At 43.8% G+C, this 22,864-nt stretch overlaps 3 protein-coding genes and 1 pseudogene across 5 annotated transcripts in view; 2 read left to right on the forward strand and 2 right to left on the reverse strand.

Annotated features, from left to right (window-relative positions):
* The first annotated feature begins 17 nt into the window (after window positions 1-17).
* On the forward strand, window positions 18-9,538 carry LOC134759331 (uncharacterized). The gene is made up of 2 exons (XM_063711037.1): window positions 18-2,981; window positions 4,825-9,538. Exon 2 carries the CDS (start codon window positions 5,251-5,253, stop codon window positions 6,163-6,165), a length of 915 nt encoding a protein of 304 aa, XP_063567107.1. The 5' UTR covers window positions 18-2,981; window positions 4,825-5,250; the 3' UTR covers window positions 6,166-9,538.
* On the reverse strand, window positions 6,802-7,595 carry LOC101142807 (mitochondrial carrier homolog 1-like; annotated as a pseudogene).
* A 192-nt stretch (window positions 9,539-9,730) lies between the features above and the next one.
* Window positions 9,731-14,643, forward strand: MISFA (mitochondrial sheath formation associated). 3 transcript variants are annotated; one of them, XM_031016315.3, is made up of 4 exons: window positions 9,731-10,766; window positions 11,857-11,929; window positions 13,921-13,958; window positions 14,532-14,643. In XM_031016315.3, exons 1-4 carry the CDS (start codon window positions 10,698-10,700, stop codon window positions 14,580-14,582), a joined length of 231 nt encoding a protein of 76 aa, XP_030872175.1. In that variant the 5' UTR covers window positions 9,731-10,697; the 3' UTR covers window positions 14,583-14,643. The 3 variants fall into 3 exon arrangements, with proteins under 3 accessions (XP_030872175.1, XP_030872176.1, XP_055211977.1); XM_031016316.3 differs by having other exon boundaries at window positions 9,754-10,766; window positions 11,857-11,945; XM_055356002.2 differs by lacking the exon at window positions 9,731-10,766 and adding an exon at window positions 10,773-11,729.
* A 2,515-nt stretch (window positions 14,644-17,158) lies between these two features.
* Window positions 17,159-22,864, reverse strand: part of SPTY2D1 (SPT2 chromatin protein domain containing 1) — a 28,649-nt gene continuing 22,943 nt past the window's right edge. Inside the window, exons 5-6 of the mRNA XM_004050802.5 lie at window positions 22,239-22,316; window positions 17,159-20,717 (exon numbers count right to left, since the gene is read on the reverse strand). Of these exons, the coding sequence (XP_004050850.1) occupies window positions 20,624-20,717; window positions 22,239-22,316 (172 nt within the window). The 3' untranslated portion in view covers window positions 17,159-20,623. The remainder of the gene's footprint in view (window positions 20,718-22,238; window positions 22,317-22,864) is intronic.

Below are 22,864 nucleotides of genomic sequence, written 5' to 3' on the forward strand. Positions count from 1 at the left end.
CCGCCCCTTCCCAGACTGGAAATTCCACCCGCATTCAACGCCTAGGGCTCAGCCGCGGCTGCGCCCGGAATCCGCGGCCTCTCCTTCGTGACCCCGGAGTGGGTAAGTGACGAGGGCACGGCCAGAAACGCATTGGCGTCAAGGAAACCACGACCCATCTTCCTGGAAGGAAACTTGGGGACACTTACGAAGAGAAGACTAGGAAGGACCGGAGTAGAAGCACCAAAGGAGGTAGAAGCAACACGCGGTGTTCTTGAAGAGTTTCCAGACAGATGTATTAAATTCCACAGTGTATCAGGAAAGAGCAAGACCGAAAATTGCAGTTGAATTTAGGAAGGAGGCGGTAATGGAACTTCAGAAGCAAAATTTCAGGGAGTAGAAAGGAAAAACAAAGTCAGGAGGAGCCTTGCCGGAGAAGCGGAGATAGGACAGCCCCAGCATGAGGGTGGCTTAGCACAGGGAGAGGGGTTGCTTTTTTATTTTTTTTAGGGGTGCCATAACAATGTTGGTGGTCAAAGAGAGGAGAAATCCAGGTGAACAAATAGTTGGAAAACAAGAGAGGAGGGAGATGGGTGGATAAGGTCATCTGGAGAAGGTGGGCGAAGAAGAGATGCAGGATACAATAATTTTCTGGCGTTGTTTGGTCTCCTTGACCCATGGCTGACTTACCTGCCCTGTATCCCTGGCTTGAGCCACTGAAGCGAAAAGTCCCAGGGGCTGGATATTGTAATTGTCAAGAGGTTGGACATACAGGAGAGAGATTGTATTTATAGGAAGATCTGAAGGGAGTGCTGCCCTGACTCAGGAGAAGAAGCTGAAAAGCTGGAAGGAACATTCATTCAGAAAGTTTTTGTTGAGCATCTATCTACTACTTGCCAGCTATTTTTCCAGGTCTCAGGATACAGCCGTGAACAAAATACACTCAGATAGCTGATGTCTTAAGGGTGTCATTCCTTTATTAGCAGAGAGAGAGCAAAACAATAAATGTAATAAGTAAATTATTCAGCATGTCAGAAGGTTGATTACGTGTTGTGGAGAATAAATTCTTAGAAGGGTAAGGAGATTGGAGTAGGTCTCACTGAGGGGTGAGGGAGTAAGTGTTACGAATCCGAGTGCAGACAAAGCAGTAGCCTAAGAGGCGTGTGCCCAGGGTGGCTCAACACAGCAAGGAGGCCAGTGTGGCTGGAGTAGAATGAAGTAAGATGGGAGTGGAGACAAGGAGGCTAAGTCAGGGAAATAAGAGGTGGGAACAAGTGGTTTAGAGAAGGGAATCTTCTAGTGTGAGCCCCAGATCTGCAGCCTCAGGTGCTGGGAGTTGTTAGAAATGCAGATGCTAAGACCTCAACCCCAGCTTTATTCAATCACAGGCTCTGGGGTTGGGGACCAGCAATTCTCTTTTAACAATTCTTCCAGATGATTCTGATGGGTGATGAAGTCCAAGAACCACTGTGGGACTTTGTAGACAATTGTAAGGACTCTGGCCTGTCCCTGCCCTCCAGCCAGAGACGTCTTATCAGGAACACACCTGTGCTTAAACAAGTTGAGTTCATTATTAATAGTTCTTGCAGTGAGGAAGCAGGTGTTGTGGAGGACCATTGGGACAGCTTGGTGAGGGTGAGAGAACCTATTATAGAATTTGGGCGATTTGCGGGAGGGCTCAAGAAAGCCAGGCTTCACCCTTGATTGGGTGCCGTCAGAAAGCAGGGACATTTCTGTGACTAGGTATCTGAATAAGTATTGTCTACAAGATGGACAGACTAGAGTGAGGATAAAGCTATACTTAGTAAAGAAGCAGCAGTCACTCATAATAGCAGAGAAGGACGTTTGGTATTTCATGGCTTGCACAGTGACCTTGCTCTCTTGTCTCTGCTTAGACAAAATTTTGAAATGGCCTTGTTGTTGTCTCCCTTTTTTATAGTCTGACTGACCTTGTCTCATGTTGGTGTTCTGTGAGATTATGTCCCACAGAAGAATAACTGGGCCAAGCTGTGAGCATCAGGCCAGCTTCTAACAACCCTGAAGTCTAGCTGTGTCAGACCAGCTCTCAGATGTCAGGGCCTGCCTCTTCCTTTCTCAGGCTTTTAATCTGGGAGAAAGAGAAAGCCACTGGGAGGTTTCGAACAGAACAGTGACATGATCTGACTGAGCTTTAAAAAAATATTAATAACTCTGCAGTGTTGTGAAGAGGCAGTAGTGTCAGGCAAGAGTAGGCCAGAAGACAAGGTAGGAGGAAGATTACAGAGAAAAGTTGATAGAAGGGCTGTTAAGTGCATCTCAGCCAGATCTAACCAACCTTAAAACAGTAGAACTGCCAGGGGCTCCAAATTCTAATAGATCCTGCCAGAAATCTGTGGTATAAGGTAAAAGATACCAGTTAGCACCAAGGCCAGAGCAAGATTCTTCCATCTTTTATGAAAGAGCCTTTTATGGAAGAGGCCTTCCAACCAAACCAATTCTCTTCTGGTCTAGTCACTATGCACACTTTATGCCAGAGAGAGTGTGAGTGAGTGAGTGTGTGTGTGTGTGTAGCATTTCCTTTGTGGAAGGTATACTGCTAAGAGTTTTATGTGCTTTATCTCCGTTCATCTTCGTAAGACCCTATGACCTGGATAGAATTATTACCTCAATTTTACTGTTAAGAAAATTGAGGTGTATTGTTACATTACCTATTTTACTTGTTTCTGAGGTTCTGTTGAATAAGAGATGTGTTAATGATAGCTTTTGGGGGGAGAAGAAAACTACAAAATTAAACATACATACTGATTTTAACACACCTGTTTGAAAAGAATGTAAATGTGAAATAGAGGATATGTGTATAATTGTCTCCATTTTACAGATAGGGAAACCAAAGACTAAGGTTAAATTACTGCAGAAGATGATGTCAAAGACTATCTTCCTAAACTACGTGTTATAGTGCCTCTCACTGTGGGTGAAATTGTGATGACACTTTGTGATTAATAATAGTCTAGGAAATCAGCCAGGTGTGGTGGCTCATGCCTGTAATCCCAGCACTTTGGGATGCCCAGGCGGGCGTATCATCTGAGGTCAGGAGTTTGAGACCAGCCTGGCTAACATGGCGAAACCTCATCTCTGCTAAAAATAGAAAAATTAGCTGGGTGTGGTGGCAGGCGCCTTTCATCTCAGCTCTTTGGGAGGCTGAGGGAGGGAGAATTGCTTGACGTTGGGAGGCAGAGGTTGCAGTGAGCTGAGATCTTGCCACTGTATTCAGCCTGGGCAACAGAGTGAGATTCCATCAAAAAAAAAAGGTCTACAAAGTCTGAATTATGTGCTTATATTGCTGTGCAGTTACAAGAGAAAGGCTGTGTAGTACTGAAATTGGCTTTTTTTTTTAAGCCTCTCCCTTGACTTCCATCCTGACCACCAGGCTACCCTCATCTCCTGAAACTGGTGCTATTAGATCCTATAATCCAGTTAGGCTGAAACATTCACTCTTCCCCAAGTACATTGTGTTCTTCCTTGCCTCATGCCTTAGTACCTGCCAGGAGTGTTTTATTATACTTTTGTACCTGTCTACCTCCATCTCCACTCCTCTTTCTGTCCTCAGATACTGTAAGGCCCGGGCAAATAGGGGTTGAATCTCATTCATCTCTATATTCCCAGTGCCTAGCATAATTATTTATGCATATATTCCTTCTTATATGTAGAAAGCCAGATATAAAGAACCTGCAGTGGAAAGTTTGCAGAATGAATGAAAGTATAAGGTGATCAATGCCTTAGGGAGAAGAAGGTATAGTGTACTAGTTCTCAGCCTTATCTGGGCTTCAGACTTTTTTTTAAAACGTCTATTGAGACCGGGCTCAGTGGCTCACTCCTGTAATCCCAACACTTTGGGGCTGAGACAGGAGGATCACTTCAGCCCAGGAGTTTGAGACCAGTCTGGTTTTGTAGACCCAACTCTACAAAAAATTTAAAAATTAGTCGGGCATGGTGGTGCACACCTGTAATCCCAGCTACTTGGGAAACTAGAGCAGGAGGATCTCTTGCGCCCAGGGGGCTGAGGCTGCACTGAGCTGTGTTTGTGCCACTGCATTCCAGCCTGGGTGACAGAGCAAGATCGTGTCTCAAAAAAAAATCTGTTGAAGATATAGACCTGTCCCTGTATACATAGTCACGTATACAGTTTGTTTTGTGTCCAGTTTCTGGAATGTTTGTGGATTTACTGAAGTCTGCTAGACCCCAAGTGTCGGTGGTGGGATCATAATTTGCTACAACCTTTGGGCAGAGTAGTCTTGGACCTTTGACCCCATAATGCCACATTGGGAATCTGTCTTACAGAAATAAAAGTACTCAGGATATATGTACAAAGATGTTAATAATGTTAAAAGGGGGAAAAATGTCCCAAACTGAGAAATGGGAAAAGTGTATATGCTGCATCTTTGTAAGTTTTAGAAAAAACACAAAAATGGCTTGTTTAAAATTAGAACTTGTTTTTTTCTTTGGTGCTGTACTTCTGATCTCTCTTTATACCCTTTGTTGCTTTCATGATTATTGGCCCTAGCAGACATATTAGGGGACAAAACCTTGTTATTCCAGATATCACACATATATGTATTCTTATCATATACTTCTTTTTTTTTTTTTTTTTGAGATGGAGTCTTGCTCTGTCGCCCAGGCTAGAGTGCAGTGGCACGATCTTGGCTCACTGCAACGTCTGCCTCCTGGGTTCAAGTGATTCTCCTGTTGTAGCCTCCCGAGAAGCTGAGATTACAGGTGTGCACCACCACACCTGGCTAATTTTTGAATTTTTAGTAGAAACAGGATTTCACCATGTTGGTCAGGCTGGTCTCGAACTCCTGACCTCAGGTGATCCACCCACCTCTGCCTACCAAAGTGCTAGGATTACAGGAGTGAGCCACCGCACCTGGCCTATCATATACTTCTTAAATGTATGGAAGTTAACTGTTGTGTTCATTGACAGCAATTTTGTATCTCAGGTCATCCTTCCTGAAATATCCTTTGTAACAACCTATGTTTTTATGACCTTGTGAATTAAAACTGCAATTTTTCTTAAGCTAATTCTTTTTGTAAGGATTTTATTTTATTTTATTTTATTATTTTTTGAGACAGAGTCTCCTCTGTCGCCCAGGCTGGAGTGCAGTGCTTCAGTCTCTGCTTATTTCAACCTCTGCCTCCCAGGTTCAAGCAATTCTCATGCCTTTGCCTCCTGAGTAGCTGGGATTACAGGCACCCGCCGCTGTGCCCAGCTAATTTTTTGTATATTTAGTAGAGATGGGGTTTCACCATGTTTGCCAGGCTGATCTCAAACTCCTGGCCTCAGGTGATCCACCTGCCTCCTCCTCCCAGAGTGCTGAGATTACAGGCCTAAGCCACTGCACTGGGCCCGTAAGGATTTTATACAGCCTCTGCATTTTCATACTGTGTCTAAACTTGCATACTCTTTTTTTTTTTTTTTTTTTTTTTTTTGAGACAGAGTCTCCTCTGTCACCCAGGCTGGAGTGCAGTGGCGCAATCTCAGCTTACTGCAACCTCTGCCTCCCAGGTTCAAGTGATTTTCCTGCCTCAGCTTCCCGAGTAGCTGGAATTACAGGCATGCGCTACCACGCCCAGCTAATTTTTGTATTTTTAGTAGAGATGGGATTTTGCCCTGTTGGCCAGACTGGTCTAGAAATTCTCACCTCAGGTGATCCACCCACCTTGGTCTCCCAAAGTGCTGGGATTACAGGCATGAGGCACTGCACCCAGCCTGAACTTGCATACTTTCTTGTCATCTTTTTGCTTCCCTGGTTAACAAGAAAAAAATTGGCCATGATCAGAAATTTGTTGAAGAAAAAAAATTTTTTTCACCACCAATACATTTATTTGCAGGAGATAGGGTCAAATCTTACCACTAACTTTTTTTTTTTTTTTTTTTTTGAGACGGAGTCCCGCTGTGTTGCCCAGGCTGGAGTGCAGTGGCGCAATCTCAGCTCACTACAACCTCTAACTCTTGGGTTCAAGAGATTCTCTTGCCTCAGCCTCCCGAGTAGCTGGGATTATGGGTGCCCACCACCACGCCCAGCTAATCTTTTTTGTATTTTTAGTAGACATGGGATTTCACTATATGTTGACCAGTCTGGTCTCAAACTCCTGACCTCAAGTGATCCACCCACTTCGGCCTCCCAAAGTGCTGGGATACAGGCGTGAGCCACTGCACCTGGCCTTATGAACTTTTAAACTAGGTAGGACTAGACACACTGATCTGCCTAACGTCTGGGTATTTATCCTGCACACAAGGCATCACCAGTAAACACATGAGCATTAGATGAGGGGGATGCATTCTGACTAATCACATGATTGCCTATTCGGAGGAAGATACTGCCCTTGTATCAAAAGTAGTGTTGAGAAAAACAAAGGCAGAGCCTAGCATTTGCCTCCTAGCACAGGCTGAAACATGCTAGTGGCCTTGTGCAGAAGAATGATGCTTTCAGCTGAGCTGCAAGATAGGAGCTGGACCAACTGGGGGCTTGGACAGGGGTGGGATCTGACCTGATTAGGCTTTCCCCATCCAATCTGGGCCTCCAAAAGCCGTTCTCTGGCCCTCTGGACAAGGCAGACTCAGCAAATCTGGGAGGTATGGGGATTCTGCCAATTCCCCACCTAGCCCCACCTCCCCCAGGTTTGGCAGGCGATCTAATCCCCAGGGTGCAGCCCCACCCCCACCTGACCCCACATCTGGACAAACACATGGCAAATATGGAAACTGAAGCGCAGCTGGGCTGGACCACATCTGGTTGTTGCTGTGTTGGAGTCATCTTGCAGATATCCTGAGATAATCAGGCCTCACCCACAGTGGCCAGGTTGAGACAGCGTTGTTTTTTTTAAAGATGATTCATGTTGCTCCAGGCCAAAGCATGATCCTGATGACACGTGTGGAAAAGCAGGCTGGAGCCTCAGTAGAGCTGGCCCTGCACACTCAGGTACTTACAGCAGTAAATCCAGGATTTGAACACCAGGGAGTAAGGAGAGAGCCCAGCCTGCGGCCTGCAGTTGTTCACAGCCATGAGGCTGCCAACTGGCAGGAAAGGGTAGGTCAGCATGCTCACTGCGATCTCCATCACAAACTTCGTGTAGCTCTGGATGGTCAGGGCCTGGCCTAACTGGGAACCCCGATTCTGGTCATTTCTCAGCCCCCCTAGGTGTCACTCACTCTGTCATCCACCAGGTAGGCATTGATAAAGTGGGCCAGCAGGTTATAGCCTCACAAGAAAACTACTTCACCCGGGACATGAGGGATCAAGCCAACAAAGAATCCCAGCGGCCCTTCCTCATTGAAAATCTTCCCAGTGGAGCTCAGCACACCACTGTACTTCACCTCCCATCCCACAGATTAGACCATGCAGCACATCAAGATGGCATGCAGGGGGTGGGCCAACATACAGGACGCACACTGCATCATCATCCCCTAGGAGGTCTCCTTCACTGCTTGCTTCAGAGAAGTCTTCATATCCATCCTTATTGGAAACCTCCTTGATTTCATCTGGAGGGAAAACCTTCACGCTGCCCCTGGTTACAAAGGAGAGGGGTCACATCAGTTGGGGGCTCAGACCTCGGAACAGCCCTGTCTTGCCATCCATCACACCCATGCCCAGTGCCACAAAAAGCTTCAGTGGTCAGGGAGTTGTCTTCAGGACCCAGGACCCAGGACCCAGGACACACCATCCATTCTTCTGGCCAAGGGTAGCATGGATGTGCGTGGGCAGTCTCAGCCTTCACTGCAAGTTCCTGCTCCAGCTCCTGCTTCTGCCATCTCCATGGCACTACCACAAGCCCAGGGCCAGAAATTTTAACAATCACAGCATTGTTTATGATGGTAAAAATTGGGAAAAAATCTTAGTGCATATTATGCCAGTTATTTATTGCCTTTCAGTTCCAAATCCATCATTTATTGCTTGCTCTACCATGATGAAGCTGGGCCCTGTAAGCATTTCTTCCTCATTAGTGGACAGGCTAACATTTTGTCAGTAGAGGGCCTTCGGAGGATACTACAAGAGGAAGGGCTTTCTCTTCTTAGTTCCAGTGTGTGTCTATTCCTGATTCTGTGTGGCTGCCAGTGGCATGTATGGGGACTTCTAGTGGCACTCACCCTGTCAAGTATCAGTGGCTCCACTGCGGACTTCTTCCACACCTGTGTCACTGAGACAATTGACCAGTGAGTTCCACAAGCACCCATTGCCAGCTTTAGCCTGCAGCAGCTCATTAGACCTCTACCGTCCAGTTGGTCATGTCCACAACTCCTCCAACATGTTTTGGATCTCAGCCCTGGAGGGGAGGGGGCTATTCCAAATTTATTTCTTCCTTGGGTACTTTGCCTCAGCTCTAGAGGTAGTGGCTGCTCCCTATATATGCTATTCCTGTAATATGTAACACTTTCTACCCCTTCTATAGTCGGTCACTTGCTCCTAGTTGATAATTCTCTTTATTAACATTTTCAAATTACTGTGTGGTTTTCTGTCTCCTGACTGGACTTGACCTACTGTATCGTTGGGAGCAAGATGAAATAAACTAGAATATTATGCAAGAATTAAAAAAGAATAACCTAAGCTAGGCACAGTGGCTTATGTCTGTAATCTCAGCCCTTTGGGAGGACGAGGCAAGAGGTTTACTTGAGCCCAGGAGTTTGAGACCTGCCTGGTCAACATAGCAAGACCCTGCCTTTACAAAAAAAAAAAAAAATTAGCCAGGCATGGTGGTGCACACTTGTTGTCCCAGCTACTTGAGAGGCTCAGGAGGGAGGATCGCTCGAGCCCAGGAGTTCAAGACTGCAGTGATCTGTGACTGTGCCACTGCACTCCAGCCTTGATAACAAAGCAAGACGGTCTCCAAAAAGAAGAACATACACTTCTGCTTCTGCCTGTGAAGGATCAACTGTTACAGAAATTACCTTCTCTTCATAAATAGAAAATTGCACAAAACATGAAATAATTGTTTTCAGATCTTGTACAAGAGACAGGACAAGACTGTGTACTTTGAGAGAAAGGAAACCAGTGAAGGTGAGTCCTACAATTGCTCCAGCCAGGAGGCAGTTTTCAGACTGTAGCACAGAAAGGAGTTACCCAACTGAGCATTTCACTGAGTTGAAGAGAAAGATAGCAAAATACAGCAGAGGCCGGAATTTGCAGGATGGAGTGCTAAGAAGAGGGATCTCCATGGAGAAAGCTCTGTAGATTTCCACAGGGGCCCTTATAAGTCTTTGGCTGAGTTCTGTCTGCACATATATGGGATAAAACTTGATGAGGCCTGGAAAAGATCCACCCAAAAGCAGTCGGCCAAACACTTCTTGGAGTTCCTGAAGGGCAGGGAATTGTGGAACATTCCACAGATTTGGAAGATCTATGCTGGGCACAGTGGCTCACACCTGTAATCCCAGCACTTTGGGAGACCGAGGCGGGCGGATCACCTGAGGTCAGGAGTTCGAGACCAGACTAACCAACATGGAGAAACCCTGTCTCTACTAAAAATACAAAATTAGCCGGGCATGGTGGTGCATGCCTGTAATCCCAGCACTTTGGGAGGCTGAGGCGGGTGGATCACCTGAGGTCAGGAGTTCGAGACCAGCCTGGCCAACATGGTGAAACCCCATCTCTACTAAAAATACAAAAATTAGCCAGGCGTGGTGGCGGGTGCCTCTAATCCCAGCTACTCAGGAGGCTGAGGCAGGAGAATCACTTGAGCCCAGGAGGCGGAGGTTGCAGTGAGCTGAGATCGCACCACTGCACTCCAGCCTGGGCGACAGAGCAAGACTCTGTCTCAAAAAAAAAAAATTGTAGAGATGAAAAATACATTAAATGTCCATGATGTTGTAGCAGAAAAGCAAAAAAGATCTTTGGTGACCTCTGAGAGGGTGTCTAATAGTGGGGTGGGGCTAGAAGTCAGAATGTAATGCATGGAAGAGGCATAGATTGGAAAAAGCTTTGAGTGTGGACCACTTGTTTAGGAAGTTTGGTCATAAAAGGAAATTAAGAAATAAGACAGGGAAGGAGCCACAGTATCATCTGGAAGTTTTTCTGAGGAAAGGACAGGGGTACCTGTGGCTTCATGATGGCCAAGAAAAGAGAATCAATGGAGAGGAACTAATCCAAGGTGATGAAGATGTGGATATACCATCATGCTGAGGAACCCCTTGACATGGGGAGAGGAGGTTTTGCAGGGACAGAAATAGAGACATCTGTCTCATTTACCTATAGTTCAGTTTGTTTCGTTCACATGTCATACACCTAGCAGCAAAACACCTTTCCAAATCTCTGCCTCTAGTGTAAAGAGCCCAGCTGCCCAAGAGGCAGCTGAGTCCTAAGTCTTGGCCCTGATCTGGAGCATCAGCTATGTGCTGTAGTGCGGGTCACTTAGGCTGTAGTCTAAGCCTCAGTTTTCTGATTAGTGAAATGGGGTTAACAATAATGCCTACTTCATAGTGTTGCTGTTTGCTGCTCAGCTACTGGTCTGGGGGTGGTGTCTCTGGTGTGTTTTGAGTCTGGGCCATATGGTCAATGATGTCACAATGCCCTACTAGATTTCAGCTTCTCCACTAGGGAGTTGTGGATCCTTTGGAGCCAAGGACTCGAACAGACATGCGAGACCTCTACCAACTGAAGGTTTCGTGAGCGCACTCCTTTGCCAAGATCTTGGTGAATAGTCTTTCACTGTGCAATTTTATCTTAGAAATTGTTTTACGTTTGATCATGATTGTGCTTGGCTGGATGTTTTTTGTTGGACTTGCGTGTTACATGGGCACGTTTCCAGAGTTGATGGTAAGTAATGGCTCTGCCTGTAAATCCCTGGTGGTCAGTCCTGGTGCTGGCTCATCTTCCTGTCTGAGTTTTCTGACCAAATGGGAAAGATAGTTGAGGTCTCACCACTAACTGGAAGTCAGAATGTGATGGGAACAAAGTTAGTGTCCCAGGCTACCGGGCTACTTCCCATCCCACTAGGGACATCCTTTTTTATTTATTATTTATTATTATTATTATTTTTTGAGATGGAGTTTCACTCTTGTTGCCCAAGCTGGAGTGCAATGGCGTGATCTCGGCTCGCTGCAACCTCCGCCTCTCAGGCTCAAGCAATTCTCCTGCCTCAGCCTCCTGAGCAGCTGGGATTACAGGCATGCACCACCACGCCTGGCAAATTTTGTGTTTTTAGTGGAAACGGGGTTTCTCCATGTTGGTCAGGCTGGTCTCAAAGTCCCGACCTCAGGTGATCCACCCACCTCGGCCTCCCAAAGTGCTGGGATTGCAGGCATGAGCCACCACGCCTGGCTGGGGACATCCTTTTTTTTTTTTTTTTTTTTTTGAGACGGAGTCTTGCTCTGTCGCCCAGGCTGGAATGCGGTGGTGCTATCTCGGCTCACTGCAAGCTCTGCCTCCTGGGTTCACGCCATTCTCCTGCCTCAGCCTCCCGAGTAGCTGGGACTACAGGCTCCCACGACCATGCTTGGCTAATTTTTTGTATTTTTAGTAGAGACGGGGTTTCACTGTGTTAGCCAGGATGGTCTAGATCTCCTGACCTCGTGATCCGCCTGTCTCGGCTCCCCAAAGTGCTGGGATTACAGGCGTGAGCCACTGCACCTGCCAGGACATCTTTTAAGTCTTTTTTTGTTTCCCCCTCCCTTGCATATATAGCTGTACTTGTTTCAAAGCACTATGGAATTTGCAAGGGGTCTGCTGGAGACCGTATTTGACTTGTGGATTTCAGGCCAAGTGGATCAGTGGTTATTGGTAGGAAGGGGGATGGTAGGGATTGGTGGGACCTTTTAGCAGCCCTTCTGGTGACCACACAGAGGTGGTTACCCACTGGGCCAATGAGTAGAGCCATCTCTGCCCTCAAATTTTCTTTCTGATTCAGCCTCCAACTCTGAAGTGGCAGGAGAGGTGGCCTGTTCAGGAGAGCAAGACACAACTGAGGAGGCGGGCTTTAGGTGAAGATCTGCTGCAGTAAGTGGGTGGTCAGGTCTGGTGGGTTGGATTCCTCCCTTTCCAAAGTACTTGGTAGCACCCTGAAGTCTCAGTGGAGAGTGTTTATTCCTCTGGAAAATATAATAAACTGTGGAAGGGGAAATGATTTGGTGAGTACTGCTGAGGACAGCAGGCCAAAGTTGTCTATTAATAACCATGTCTCATAGGTGTTGTTTTGAAGACTGTTCCCATCTATTATTTTTCTCCTCACAACACTGTAATATATTATACTATTAATAGCATTCTTTTTTTTTTTTTTTTTTTCTAAGACAGGTCTTGCTCTGCCACCCAGGCTGGAGTGAGGTGCAAGCAGTCTTCCCATCTCAGCTTCTTGGGTAGCTGATCCTCAGGCACATGCCACCATGCCTGGCTAATTTTTTTTTTATTTTTTGTAGAGAGAGGGTGTCACTATGTTGCCCAGGCAAGTCTTGAACTCCAGGCCTCAAGTGGTCCTCCAGCCTTGGCCTCCCAGAGTGCTGGGATTGCAGGCATAAACCACCGTGCCTTGCCAGGACCAGCATTTTTAATGTCCCTTTTGGCAGATACTGAAACTGGAGTTAACATTGAACTTGGGTTTAGGTCCTAACTTTGTGACTTTCTAGCTATGTGACCTTGGGAAAGTTTAATTAGTTTCTTTGAACTTCAGTTTCAAAGTTTCTTCTGTACAACAGGAGATATCACTATTTTTGTGAAGATTATATTTGGGAATTAATGTAAAGCATTTAATGCAAAGCTCAAAAATTAGCATTTAGTAAAATACTAACTTAACAACAAGCAAATAATGAACCAGTCCACAAAGATTTACTGGTGACAGTGACCTCAACTATTTACCTGAGGCCACACACAGTAGCTCGTTGGTAAAGGTGGGATGCGAGCACATTTCTCTGTCTCTGGACTTAATAGCCTCCCATACTCATTCCACTAGACCAGCCTGCCTACAGGAAACACTAATGGCAGTACCCTTTCAGCAGACCATCTCCTGGGTTTCTTACGTTTCACCCCATTTCATTCAGACCTGTTTTTTTTCAGAGCTGTGCCTATTGTTAGAGAAACTTAACTCGGAGAGTTTTAATAATGTACTGATTACAGGAGCAGAAGGTTTTTTGGAAGCTACTCCAGAAGTTAGGGGTGTTTAGCCCCAGCCCCAGGTATACTAAGAGCAGGACTTGATGGTTGGGGTTTTTATCTCCATCTGCCCCAGGATTTCTGTGAATGCATTAGCCCAAAGCAGTCAGAACTTTGTGGCAGTCCTGACCAGACCACTTAAACTATTCTGTGCCTCACTTTCTCCAGCTGCGAAATGAGTAAACAGACAGCCCATCTTCCTTCTCTTCCCTTCTCAGGAAAGTTGTAAATAGGCTCACCCTACATGTTAAGAGCTTAACTGTACCATTTTATAAAATGAAAGGTTTCTTTTTTGAACAGCCTAACAATAGCATATAAAGTTATTTGCTCATGGCATACCTAGCCAGCTAATTCTCTTAATGAATCCAGGCTTTTTTTCTTTTGCATAGCATCTGATTGCACAAAGCCAATAACATTTTGGCAGGTGACGAGTTAATGAGTATGATGCCAGCTAGGTCCAAATCACAGACACACCAGAGCACAGGGCCCTTTTGATAAATTTTCTTTAACCCAACACATCTAGCACCCTGGCCAACCATCCCATAGGTGCTCATGCTGACTGGGTTGCCAAGGTTACAGGAGCTGATATCATAATTGGTGTCTGAGCTCTGCCCCCCTAAATGGCCATGAGGAGCCACTTCAATTCAGACTAGGCCACGAAGCTCCTTAGTGAGGAGCTGCCATGCTGGGCCATCCACCATCTGGATTCCTACGACTCAGGGAATAGAACACTGCACCTTCCAGAAGCACTTGTTTCTTCGTGGGTCCACCACCAGCTGAGAAAGAAGCCTCATGATGATTGTTGTCTTATGGATGCTTCTCATTGCAGGAACCATGTGGAAGGGATATAAATATCCCCCAGGAGGGGTAAGTGTACCTTCAACTTTGTTCTCTATTCCTACTTTGAAATGTATTCCCGCCCCCAAAAACAAACTAAGTATGAAAATCCAACTCTAGTAACATTAGAAACAAATACTTTTATTTTTTTAAAGTTACTGTAGCTGTTGGGAGGGTTCCCATTTTCTTTCACGTGATCTTTAAGGCCCAGAGTCAAAGCTTTCTGAGTTGGGCAGTCTTGTCTCTGTTGTGCTAATGGACATTTTGTATGCCCAGTCTTTGATGCCATTTCCTAAGGATCAGTCCACTTCAGAAATCCAAACTTCTCTCTTCCATAAGTAAACACTAGTCTGTAAAAGGGATCTGGTGGCAGATGTCTCTTTTCTGTCTCCTCCTGCTAGACCTTGGAATTTCTGTCTTTTCTCTGCCTCTTGCCAGCTCCCCAGTGCTAAGCTCCCCTTGCATCTGGGATCAGAGGCATTAGGTGAGACAGAATTGGAGGTAACCTCCCCTGCCAGTCCTTGCCTGGGAGGCCAAATGCCTAAGCCCCCACACTAGAAACCACTAGGCCCGCATGACACACACTTTCTTTTTTCCCCACAGACCCCAGTGGAAGTAAGCAAGGATGATCCTGGTGAAGTAATGCAGCTGTGAAGCTCACCTGACCAGCTGTACAGTTCCTGTTGTTGGTTTCGCATAAAGTAATTGCACATTATTTTGTCATATTTTATGTTAAGAAGTTACCGCACTTTTTTTTTTTTTTTTTTTTTTTTTGAGACAGAGTCTCGCTCTGTCGCCCAGGCTGGCGTGCAGTGGCGCGATCTCGGCTCACTGCAAGCTCCACCTCCCGGGTTCATGCCATTCTCCTGCCTCAGCCTCCCGAGTAGCTGGGACTACAGGCGCCTGCCACCACGCCCGGCTATTTTTTTGTGTTTTTAGTAGAGTCGGGGTTTCACCATGTTATCCAGGATGGTCTCGATCTCCTGACCTCATGACCTGCCCGCCTCAGCCTCCCAAAGTGCTGGGATTACAGGCGTGAGCCAATGCGCCTGGAATTACTGCATTTTTTAAGATGAATGAAGACTTAGTATTCTGTTAGCTTATAACAGAGAGACAGAGGGTGGGGAAGTAGTTGAGTGGATGGAAGACAATTGGGTCCTTCTGCTACATGGTCTCTAAGACTGGCATTAAGATACCTAGTTTTGCCTGGCGCGATGGCTCACACGTGTGATCTCAGCACTTTGGGAGGCCAACACAGGTGGATCATCTAGGGTCAGGAGTTCAAGACCAGCCTCGCCAACATGGTGAAACCCCGTCTCTACTAAAAATACAAAAAATTAGCTAGGGCGTGGTGTGGTGGCACATCTGTAGTCCCAGCTACTCGGGAGGCAGTGGTTGCAGTGAGCTGAGATCGGCCACTGCACTCCAGCCTGGGTGACAGAGTGAGACTCAGTCTCAAAAGAAAAAAAAAAAAGAACCCTAAGCTTATACCATGTGGGGTAAGAACCTCATTTTTAATATTAGGGTTAAATACTGAAGTATAATTATCCTAATCCTTAAAATAACCTTCTGAAGCTATTAGCCTCATCTTACAAAATGGCAAAAATGAAGTTGAGGGGCATGTTTATCTTGCCAACACACACAGCCCTGGGCTGCAGAGTCAAGATTAAGATCCAGGCCTTCTCCCTTCACATTTTCATGTGCCAAGGAAAAGAGCCAAACAAGAGACTGTGGGATATCCAAGATCTTGCTGTTTAAATGCCTCCCTCACCTGCCCAAGAAGTTAGGCCAGGCGTGGTGGCTCACACCTGTAATCCCAGCACTTGGGGAGGCCGAGGCAGGCGGATCACTTGAGGTCAGGAGTTCGAGACCCGCTTAGCCAACATGGTGAAACCCCGTATCTACTAAAAATGCAAAAATTAGCCAGGTGTGGTGGTGGGCACCAGTAATCCTAGCTACTTGGGAGGCTGAGGCAGGAGAATTGCTTGAACCCGGGAGGTGGGGGTTACAGTGAGCCAAGATTGCACCACTGCACTCCAGCCTGGGTGACAAAGCAAGACCTTGTCTCAAAAAGAAAAAAAAAAGAGAAAAGAAAACCCAGGAAGTTGCCTGATAATTCTTTTTCATGACTACTGAAAAGATGGGAGCCTGAGAGAGACCTAACAGGGGTAAATACTTTAAAAACAAATTGTATGGAACTGTACCCATTCTGAGGATGACTGATACAGTTCCAGTATTCAAAAGAAGTATACCTTTTCCAGCAAAGCAGATCTTTTGTTTACATAGAAAACATTTTGTTATTTGGGAAGTTTGCTTAACTATTTGTAAGTGGCTCTTTGCAATGAATGGATTACCTTTTTTTAATGGAAAGAAAAGAAATTCAAAATCCATAAGCAAAACTTTGGTGATTTCTGACTCTAGGATACTAGCATCTTCTATTTCTTATGTGATTTAGACTCAACATTTTCCAGTGAGTTAAGTACTTACATCCTCTGGCTGTATAGCTGTGCCCATTTGCCTCATAATACATTTTTTTTTGAGACAGTCTTGTTCTGTCACCCAGGATAGAGTGCAGTGGTGCAATCTCGGCTCACTGCAACCTCCACCTCCCAGGTTTAAGTGATTCTTATGCCTCAGCCCCCTGAGTAGCAGGGATTACAACGCACGCCACATTTTTGTATTTTTAGTAGAGAGGGAGTTTTGCCATGTTGGCCAGGCTGGTCTCGAACTCCCAACCTCAAGCGATGCACCTGCTTCTACCTCCCAAAGTGCTGGGATTACAGGTGTGAGCCACTGTGCCCAGCCTGCCTCATATACATTTCTAAGGACTCCTCTTCTCAGCCATCTCAAGCTGTTTTTATCATAAGAGATAGGACCCTGCTCATTTTGACAAGAGGAACCATATACCCAGCTGTGTCCTCCCTCCATTTGAGTAAACTTCCAAAACTTGAGCCACTAAAAGATTCCATTGCTCTGACCACCTAACAGTTCTCCTAACATGGGTCAGAGAGCAGAACAGTTCTCTAAGCTGGTAGGGGGAGAGAAGCTCTATCATGTCAGAGCAGACATGAATGTGTAAGGGAGAATAAGCAGAGGAGTGTGTGCAATAGGCAAACCGTATCTCTGAAGTGTGATGAGTATACTGAGGTTTCTAGCTGGAAAACTGTTCAGGGTGATGAGATAAAGAATATCTCAAAGTTTTAATCAATAAATGCAAACCAGCAAAAATATCAATAAAATATTTTTAATGCCTACAATTTCTTGTATACATAAATTGCAAAACTTTCACCTGTATATGCAAAAGTATATTCTCTTGCAGGTCAACAGCACCAGAAAACAAGCTAAGCTATCTAAAAATTTTTTAACTTGATTTGTCCATTATGTAAAAGACAGGATGGATTTAATTACTCCAAAGAAATCTCTATCTCACTCTTAATCATACACTAAACGTCTGAATATTTAATCACATCCACTCAGAAAATAAATAGTAGTCTAATATATTCAGTACATTGAAAATAAAACAACCAGTCTCTCTTCATATATTTATTCTCTTTCCAAACATGTTTTGGTCTCCTGCTATATCTCAGAAATTTACCAATAGCTGCTTTTAAGTTACAAAATACAAAACAACAATTTATTTCTTGGAGAAAATCTTGGGGATTACATTAAAAATGAAAATTTGAGTTCCCACATTCTTTTTTTTTTTTTTTTTTTTTTTGAGATGGAGTCTCGTTCTGTCACCCAGGCTGGAGTGCAGTGGTGCTATCTTGGCTGACTGCAACCTCCGCCTCCCAGGTTCTAGTGATTCTCCTGCCTCAGCCTCCCCGGTAGCTGGGATTACAGGTGCGCACCACTGCACCCGGCTAATTTTTTTATTTTTAGTAGAGATGGGGTCTCACCATGTTGGCCAGGCTGGTCTCGAACTCCTGGTCTCAAGTGATCCGCCCGCCTCGGCCTCCCAAAGTGCTGGGATTACAGGCTTGAGCCACCATGCCCGGCCAGACTTACTTTTTTGTTAACGGTCTTTGAACCTTTTCACGGCACACATGTAAGGCTGCCTGTGACATGTGGTACCCTGGCCTCCAACTGGACACAACTGCATTTATAGTTTAGCGAAAATACAAAGTTCTGAAAGTAGCCTTAAAAGAAGTGCCCTTTGCTTTGACATAGCAATATCAAAAGCAAGTAGGACTGTGCAATCAGAGCCATGAGTTTTATGAAAACTACTTTCCTTTCACATCATTTGTTAGAGAATGCCACACCCATGATCATGTAACATTATTACAATCATGAAATATTACTACATTCGTGATTAACATTACCCAAAAGGCACATCTTCAAATGTTGAATTAAGAAAATCCAAAAATCAAAACAGTAGAGAATACATTAAAAATCAAGCATTTAATTTGTAAACCTTAATGAAATAACAGCCTACTCCAGTTTCTTCAAAGGTTTGTGAGCTTTTTATAAGAGTGGTCAGGAAGTGCAGAAAAACAACATGGAAGACAGGATTTGGAAACAAGGCCAAAATTTAAAAGACTTAACCTTTTTTTTCTTTTAAATGAGCCACAGAAGTGCTCTTTTATAATGTTGATGCAAATCAACATTTATATTATAGAAATGCACTCAGAAGTAACAGACACACAAGGTTAAAACCTGATTCTTCCCACTAAGTTCTGGAAATTTATTCTAACATAATGGTGCCTTTCTGTACAAAGAACTGTACCATATCATAAATTTACTGTTAGTAAACTTTAAGCCACCAGAAATCTTTCAGCTGTGACAAGCACTTGATTGTAATGACAGATTTCAGAGTCTGAATACTGAAAAATATACATATCCAATAAAAAATTTTTGAAGGGGGAATAAAAGCACATAAATGGCAGCAGAGGAATTGATGTTCTAAGCCTGTTTTATTACATGGGACATCACACTACCCTTAATTTCACTGAAGGTATCTGAAATGGGTGAGATGAAATCAATAGGATTTTCTGCTACTATTGTAACAGTTCTATATGTAGTTACAAAGGGTGTTATTCCTAGTGATGATGACACCTTTCATGGGATTCAACTTAAAAATTAAATCCTTGCACTTTCAAAGTTTGAAACTCAATTCAAAATGAGTCCGTCTTAAAAGCCTGGCTCATATGGTCCCATTAAGGGAGGCTAACAATGGTAATCTATAATACCCAAACTTGAAGAATAAAGACTTTATGGATAAAAAGGAATAAACCAAAATATTTGGGCTGTTGAAGTATAAGGGCCTGTTGTAGGACAATCCCTCCTACTTCCTAATCCCCCCCATACAATGGCTTAAGATAGCCAGAACGTTTATTGTAGAACGTTTATTATTCCTACAAGCTTATGTCTCACTTCCCCTAAGCCTCCGTACTTACAGTCAAGGACAAATGCTCTCTAGCATCATATCTCATTTTCTGTTGCTGACAGTTCTTGAGACTTGGCTTCCTTCCAGCATGATCCTAAGTCAGCCTGATTGGAACTGCTTGGACTTGAAGGTTAAGGGCTATTAAGTCCATATTTATGACTTTAAAAAGGGTAAAAATGAGTTTCCACAGCTCAGTAAAATAACGATAACAGGGAACATCCCTTCCTACCTGGGGAAAAAAATCTCTTCACAGTGCATAGTTTGAAATCAAAGTGCAATATGGGCAAAAAGAGAAGGTGGTGCTCTCGATACCATAAATTTAGTTTTTGGTTTTCTGCCATTAATATTTGCTAACAAATTCAAGCTGAAAAATGAAGTCATTAATGTCAAGAGGTACGAGGGCACCTTGGGATTTCAAAATATCTTTATGATGGGGGAGGGGAGGAGGGGAGAGCCTCACATGTTACTTCCTTATTTTATAAACTATTACTCTTTCAAATCTAATGTTTGAATAAAATATTTTTTCTTCGATATAAAAATGAATTTTTTTAGATAAAAATCAATCAGCACAGTGACCTTGTCTTACACTAAAGCCAACATAACAGTAAATCTGAAAGGAAAACTTAGAAAAGAATATTATACTGTTATAACCTGTATTTTAACTTGAAAATTTTTTCATTAATTCCTAGCCACCTAAATTAATGAGTGAGAATGCTCAGCATCCAATCCATGAATACAGAATTTATTCTACTTTGTACTTCAAAGTCACAGGATGACATCCATATGATAGTTATAAATTCTACTCTACATTTTCAAGTTCTCAATCCATAGATTAGGACAAGTCACTTTATTGCTGGCAACATTCATGGAAGGTCCAGGTTTCTCATAAAAAGACTAAGTGTGATTGGGAGCAGGGCAGTGCCCTACTCACAGATCAGCAGAATTATAGAAATCAAGAGACAACCTTTTTTTTCCTTTCAAAGTAGCAAAGGAACAATAAAAGATTGGCTGACTGGTGAGTGGCCCCACATTAGAGTGCATAGCTCCTCAGGATCAAGGCTGGCATCTGTGAACAGTTAACTTCATAAGAGCACAAGTGGGCATTATATCATCTGCATTACAGATTTCACCCTGGAAAATATCTGAAAATATTTTATGCTCAAATGACAGCCTGCAAATGACAGTATGCATTCCTTCTCCTTGAGTACCCAAGTATAAATCTAAAATGATAAGGGGGCTTCTTCAGTCTGAAGGCAGGAAATCCTTGCAGCAGAGCAGCTATAGAATTTCACAAAAATGAAAGCAGCAGCTAACGCCTCTTCAGCTTCTTGGCCCTTCGACGTTGCATTTCTTCTTCTTCACGTCTCATTTCCTCTAAGTCCTCTTGCATACCCAGTCTTAAGCTGCCAAAGAATTTTTAAAGGGTATTTGTCAATATACATGAGATGACCACTTTTCTTAAAAAGAATGAAATTTCCAACTGGGAGCTCACATGGATTGTGCTGATGCTCTCAAAATGCCTCAAGGCTTTACCACTGAAAACAAACTAGCAGGGATATTTTTTTACCAGGGGCCACAGACCCAAATTGTCGTGGGAAAAAGAACTCACACACCACAAAAACCTTACTATTTCCATTAAAATAATAAAATATAGGTTTATCTCAATAGCTTTTAAAAATAAACAGCAAGAAGCATTTATTCATTAACTAACATTCTATTCTTGTTCTCTTCCAACACTTTAGTTTGAAATTTTATGGGCAAGAGGGAGAAAAAGATATAGTATTCTGGCTTGAGACTGAGGTGAATTATTTACCTATAATAACATTATGGCCGGGCACAGCGGCTCACACCTGTAATCCCAGCACTTTAGGAAGCCGAGCCAGGCGGATCACCTGAGGTCAGGAGTTTGAGACCAGCCTGGCCAACATATGGTGAAACCCCATCTCTACTAAAAATTACAAAAATTAGCTGGGCGTGGTAGCGCACACCTGTAGTCCCAGCTACTTGGGAAGCTGAGGCAGAAGAATCGCTTGAACCCGGGGAGGTTGGGGTTGCAGTGAGCCGTGATCATGCCACCGCACTCCAGCCTTGGCGACAGAGCAAGACCCTGTCTCTTAAAAAAAAAAAACAAAAAACAACAATACTATAAACAAAGTAATTACTTTTTACCCCAATAGAGAAAGTATCATTAGCTTACTATCAGATAGCCAAACAGAAATCAGAGGAAATGTAATATACCTACATCCCTGAGGCCAGCAATGTTACAGGTTACCAAGATTGAGATGTGTCTGATGCAGAAAGAAAAGCAAGAATTTGCTACAACAGGATTAGGGAAAGCATCTAACATTTACTGTGTATCCACACATGTGAGGCACTGCACTAGGCATCTTGTACATGTCTTAATCCTCATTATACTTAAGTGAGTAAAACAGTATATTCTCATTTTACAAAAGAAAATAGGCTGGGCATGGTGGCTCACACCTATAATCCCAACACTTTGTGAGGCTAAGGCAGGAGGATTGCTTGAGCCCAGGACTTTGGGACCAGCCTGGATAACAAAGCAAGACCCCATCTCTTAAAAACAAAACAAACAAAAAAAAACAGTGATGGTCCAGTGCAGTGGCTCATGCCTGTAATCCCAGCACTTTGGGAGGCTGAGATGGGAGGATCACTTGAGGCCAGGGGTTTGAGACTAGCCTGGTCAACATAGTGAGACCCCATCTCTGTTAAAAAACAAAAAAACAAAAACCAGTGAAAAAACAGAACTGTTAAGGAATTTGTCCAAGGCCCCACAGCTAGTAAACAGGATTGGAATCCAGAATTCTCTGGCCCAAAGCCCCAGTTCCCAATGGTGCAATTGTAGCAATAAGCAGAAAGGAATTTTTAGGACATTTTTGCACAAGTATGTTAAATTTTATGCTTACCTCTTTGCTTCTTCCTTCTGCTGCTCTTTCCAACTACTTTCCATGTAACGTAAGGCATAATCACTTTCATCTTTGTATCTGATAAAAGGAAATCAAAATGATAAAAAGAGAAAACTTCAATTTTCTAAAGGAACTATGTCCTCTCATTAAAAAAATCAATATCTCCTTTAAAACTAAATCAAGCACACATTTAGAATTACTCCTTGCTTGGCAGCGAGTGAGGGGAGTGGAGGATGGATAGGTTTCTGAAGTAAAGACAAGTTTTAGATAAGCCCTTATTACCCTCAGAGGGCAACGATTCTGAAGCTAATGTTCATGAAGGTACCAATCCTACAGTGCTTCCTCAACTCACTCACCTACATTTACTTGATAATTTATATCAAAATTTGAAAGCACAGTATATATGAAAATTATTTTATATGTAATAATCTAATTTGAGCTTCATGACCATCATGAGGTGGGGAAAGACTTTAGACCAGAGGAAACTGAAGCAGTTGGGTTAACAGACTGACCGAGAACATACAGCTTGTTCTTTCAAGAGCCAATCTACTTCTACTGCACTAAGCTGCTTCCATCTCACTAAATATATATCTTATAAGAATAACAATTTAAAAGCGTTATTTTTT

Source organism: Gorilla gorilla, chromosome 9, assembly GCF_029281585.2.
Source record: "Gorilla gorilla gorilla isolate KB3781 chromosome 9, NHGRI_mGorGor1-v2.1_pri, whole genome shotgun sequence".
Taxonomy (NCBI): Eukaryota; Metazoa; Chordata; class Mammalia; order Primates; family Hominidae; genus Gorilla; species Gorilla gorilla.